Below are 5,000 nucleotides of genomic sequence, written 5' to 3'. Positions count from 1 at the left end.
GAGCCGCCGTGGTCACAGCATGATACTTAATTGTAGTTTTCATGTTGTGATGCGCTTGGAGTGAGTACGTGGTAGGGTCTCCAGTTCCTTTCCACGGAGAGTGCCGGTGGTACCTTTTTGGTAATCATTCTCTCTATTTCCATTCATACATACACATACATATACATATACACATGTCAATAATCCTCCCACAGTGGCACCCTTCAAGTTCATATCTTCGACCCTCCTTCCCACTTCCTCGACGATCACTAACCGGAGTTTCTTTTCTCAGACGAGCAGCGGCGACGGGCGTGCGGGCGTGCAAAAGATGACTTTCAGCAACCACACCCGTTGCATGTGCAAGCCAAATGAGACCACCATTTCCGAACCCCCTGTGTTGTGAGTTTGTCTTCTTGTTGGTGATATATGATAATGTTTGTTTCATAATGATTGTTAACTTATAATGGCAGCTGTAAAAAAAAAAATAAAAATGTAATGACGATAGTGGTGATGTTGATAGTTTTAATGATGATGGTAATAATAATAATGATAGTGAGAGTTGTGGTAAAATAATGATGATGATGATGATGGTGATGGTGATGATAATGATAATGATAACAATAATAACTAAAAATAACAACAAGAGCAACAACAACAATAATATAATAATAATGATGATAATAATAATAATAATAACAATAATAATAATAATAAGCACCATCATCATCACGATAATAATAACGACAATAAAATGCATCTCCCCCACTTCCTCCCGCAGGTGCAACTGCCCCAAGCACTTCACATCAACCCCGGTGGGAGGGCGCTGCACTTGCATCTGCACGGAAGGGAATCCCCGGTGTAAGCGCTACAAGAAAGGAAAGCGATTTTTCTCATCTTCCGAAACAGAGTAAGTTGGTGGTGGTATTGTTGCGGGGGAGGGGGGGGGTTGCTGTTTTTTTTGTTTGTTTTTTTTTGGGGGGAGTGGGGGTATTGTTGTTTTTGTTGGTGTTGTTAGAAGTTTTTTTTTTTTTTTTTTTTTTTTTTTTTTTTTTTTTTTTTTGGGGGGTGCTGTTTTTGTTGGTGTTATTGTTGTTGGTGATGGTATTCTTAAACTGTTGTTCATTGTGAATATGATAACAACCGTAATAATGATACACGATAACATGACAGTAATAAATATAGCAATAATGACAATAAAACATAAATTTTAAAAAAATAAATTTAGATACTCATTCCCCCTTTCTTCGCCCCTACAGATGCATTTCTAACGGAGAATGCACTACTCCTACGTGTGAGTATGGGCCTTTCCTGCTAAAGAAACACAGGTGCCCCAGACGCAGAGAGAGAGAGCGCTATACCATCAGCAGGAGGTAAACGGGGCAACGGAGGAGAGGAGGCAGAAAGGGAGGGAAAGTGGTGGAAAGGGAGAGAAAGAAGGAGATGGAAAGCGAGAGAAGGAGATGGAAAGAGAGAGGAGGCAGGGAGAGAGAGGAAGAGACAGGAAGAGAGAGAAGGAGATAGAAAGAGAGAGAAGGATATAGAAAGGGAGAGAAGGAGACAAGAGGAGAGAGGACACAGAAAGAGAGAAGAGGACAGAAGGAGACATAGAGAATTAGAAGAGGACAGAATGGGAGAGAGGAAGACAGAAAAATGAAATGCCGTTAATTGTATAGCGAAGACGGAATAAGAGGAGAGAAAGAGAGAGAAGAGGAAGAGACAAGAAGAAGGAAAAGAGGAGGGGAAACGAAGAGAAAGAGAGAGAGAGAGAGAGAATAATGCCATTAACAGTACAAAATAAATGGGATTAAGAAGAGTGGAAAGAAAGAAAAAATAGATGATAAAATAGGGTATAAGGTTGTATATGTCCTTAACAATCGGACAAGAAAAATAAAATCATAGATAAGAAATGAAGCTGACAGAGTAATAGTAATACTGAAAATAGGAAAGGATAAAACAACCAAATGTGAGAGAGAGTGGGAGAGAGAGAGAGAGAGAGAGTGAGTGAGTGAGAGAGAGAGAGAGTGAGTGAATGAGAGAGAGAGAGAGAGAGAGAGAGAGAGAATGAGTGAGAGAGAGAGAGAGAGAGAATCATGTGTTGTAAGGAAAGTGTATATTAAATATATTCTCTCCCTCTCTCTCTCACACAAATATATATAAAAGCAGAAACATCTTGCCTCTGTCAACAAAAAATAATCGAAAAAAACATTACCTAAATGAAGAAAAGTGAGGAAGCACTGCATCAACCAATGCATTTTTAAAATTCGGTCTATTTACGAGGAATATTTTTCCTTTGATGAGAAAATAAATCTGTTTTGGATTGTTACCAATTCAAATGATTTTTATATGTTTACAAAGAGGCTCTTAACACCATATTTTGTGTTGTGATTTACATTTTACGTCAAATTTATTAGAATTATTAGAATAATAAATCCTATCAGTCTATACTCAGTGAGCAAGAATCACTGTCCATGGTTTATGTGGTTAGCGGGAAATAATTTTGTTACCCCTACTTTTTCAACTGAAAATGTGGTAATGTATATATTACAGAAAGCGGAATGACAGCCATTTAAAGGGTAAACATATTTAAATTATTTATGCTTCTTAAAAGTAAGGATCACTTGAAAATCTGCATTTACTTAGTTTTGAAATGAAATGTATAAGACCTTCAAATCACATTTTCAGGTAAATTCTCCCTCAGCAACAATGCTTTCTACAATGATACATACAATTGTGTCACTATACACATATTCGGTTCAATAACCACTTTTGAAAAGAAATGTAACAATTTACTGAGATGCAGTGTAAAAAAAATACCAATAGCTAATATTTGTAATAAGCAGATTTTACATTTATTCACAAAGAGTGGCATGTCATTCATGATACACGATTTTTTCACTCCGTTTGATGCTGATGTTATAAATAAGCGCTCGTTTTATCTAATATTAAAATCATGTACTTTCAGATTTGCTATGTAAGGAAAATAAATGCATTTTCCGTGATTTACGAAAGATTCAAGGTTTCCTTTACAATTAAGACCCCAAATTAAAGGGAAAAAAATCTTACGTTTTCTGTTAACGAATATTTAGGAATAACTTTAGTATTCCATTGACGGAGATGAAAGGCAGTGGGGTAGGTGCTTTTTTATTAGAATTTAACGTGTATTCATTTTTGTTATATTTTATATGTTGTCTTAGGTGAACGAGTTATCTTTCTTCTTATCTGTGTGTCAATTAACAGGCCCTAGATGTTTTATCTTGATTTACAAGCTTGTCTTAGAGCTCGCTATAGTGGTTCAACCTTTCTCCGTTATCTGCATTGGAATTTGTTATTTATCAGTGATAAAAAACAACTAGAAGGAAGAAGGGAATAGAGAAAAAAAATGTATGATATAATTGCATTCATGATGAATCACCATTAATACCACTATGTTAAGAATATTATATTTTGATGAACTGAACTGCACTGAATCAAGGGTTTACTTGTGAGTAGTTGTTTCGCAAAGAATATATATATATATATATATATATATATATATATATATAATATATATATATATATATATATATATATATATATATATATATATATATATATATATATATATATATATATATATATATATATATATATATATATATATATATATATTATTTTTGTGAATCAGTTACTCTTACGAAATATACTTCCTGTTAAAATATGTGTTTTTTGTGTCTAGTGTGTCAACGTGAGAATTTTTTTGTTTGTTTATTTATATATGTCAATTTATATTGGCATATTTCTCATTACTTACATCTAATTTAAGAGTCTTTATCTTTAACTTCTGAATGAAGATGGTAGTTTTTAATCAAAATGAAAATTCGTGTGCATTTTTTTTCCTTTTTGTAGTTAGATGGTGAAGATGAAGTTAAAAAAAAGAAATTATTTTTCATCTTGAAATAAACCAACGGGAATCCAATAATTCTTTGTAATTCTTTTTCCTGTCTTTTATTTCTTAACTAAATTATATATATATATATATATATATATATATATATATATATATATATATATATATATATACATAGATACAAATATATACATATACATATGTATATACGTATATATGTATATATGTATATATGCATATATATATATATATATAAAATATATATATATATATATATATATATATATATATATATATATACATATGGGGCCGCGGTGGCCGAATGGTTAGAGCGTCGGACTCAAGACTGTCACGACGGCAATCTGAGTTCGAGGGTTCGAGTCACCGACCGCCGCGTTGTTTCCCTTGGGCAAGGAACTTCACCTCGATTGCCTGCCTAGCCACTGGATGGCCAAGCCAGCTCAAGTCAGTGCTGGTCCCAAGCCCGGATAAAATAAGAGAGAATGATTACCTAAAAAGGTAACACCGGCACTCTCCATGGAAAGGAACTGGGGACCCTACCACGTACTCACTCCAAGAGCATCACAACGTGAAAACTGCAATTGAGTATCATGCTGTGACCACGCGGCTCAGACATGAACCTACCGTTAAATGATGATGATGATAGAAGTATGTATGTATGTTGTGAACTTAACATAGATAAGATATTCCTTACAAATCATTGACTAAATATAGATCACGACACACAGAAATCTAAATATTAATTACCATAATCTTTAAAAAAATGATGAGAGATTAACACACAAAGTAAATAAATAAATGAATAAATAAATCTAAAACAACAACTATTATATATATATATATATATATATATATATATATATATATATATATATATATAAACATATATAAACAGAGGAAGAGGCAAACCGAAGACAAGACTGAGCGACAACATCAAAGATATTTGCGGGTTGTCGATGGTACAAGTGGAAAGAAAAGCGCAAGATCGAGTTGAGTGGCGAAGGATGGTGGAGAGGTCACGGCTGCTCAAACATGAGCATACTGTTATTGATGATGATGATATATATATATATATATATATATATATATATATATATATTATATTTATATTTAT

General features: G+C 33.5%; 1 protein-coding gene across 1 annotated transcript in view; it reads left to right on the top strand.

The window, feature by feature from the left end:
* The window catches only part of LOC119579469, a 76,207-nt gene extending 72,883 nt beyond the window's left edge, over window positions 1–3,324 (top strand). Inside the window, exons 4-6 of the mRNA XM_037927306.1 lie at window positions 272–378; window positions 758–886; window positions 1,236–3,324. Coding sequence (XP_037783234.1) covers window positions 272–378; window positions 758–886; window positions 1,236–1,353 — 354 coding nt within the window. The 3' untranslated portion in view covers window positions 1,354–3,324. The remainder of the gene's footprint in view (window positions 1–271; window positions 379–757; window positions 887–1,235) is intronic.
* The last annotated feature ends 1,676 nt before the right edge of the window (window positions 3,325–5,000 follow it).

Source organism: Penaeus monodon, chromosome 12 (assembly GCF_015228065.2).
Source record: "Penaeus monodon isolate SGIC_2016 chromosome 12, NSTDA_Pmon_1, whole genome shotgun sequence".
Classification (NCBI taxonomy): Eukaryota; Metazoa; Arthropoda; class Malacostraca; order Decapoda; family Penaeidae; genus Penaeus; species Penaeus monodon.
This window is presented reverse-complemented; position numbering and strand designations above follow the sequence as displayed.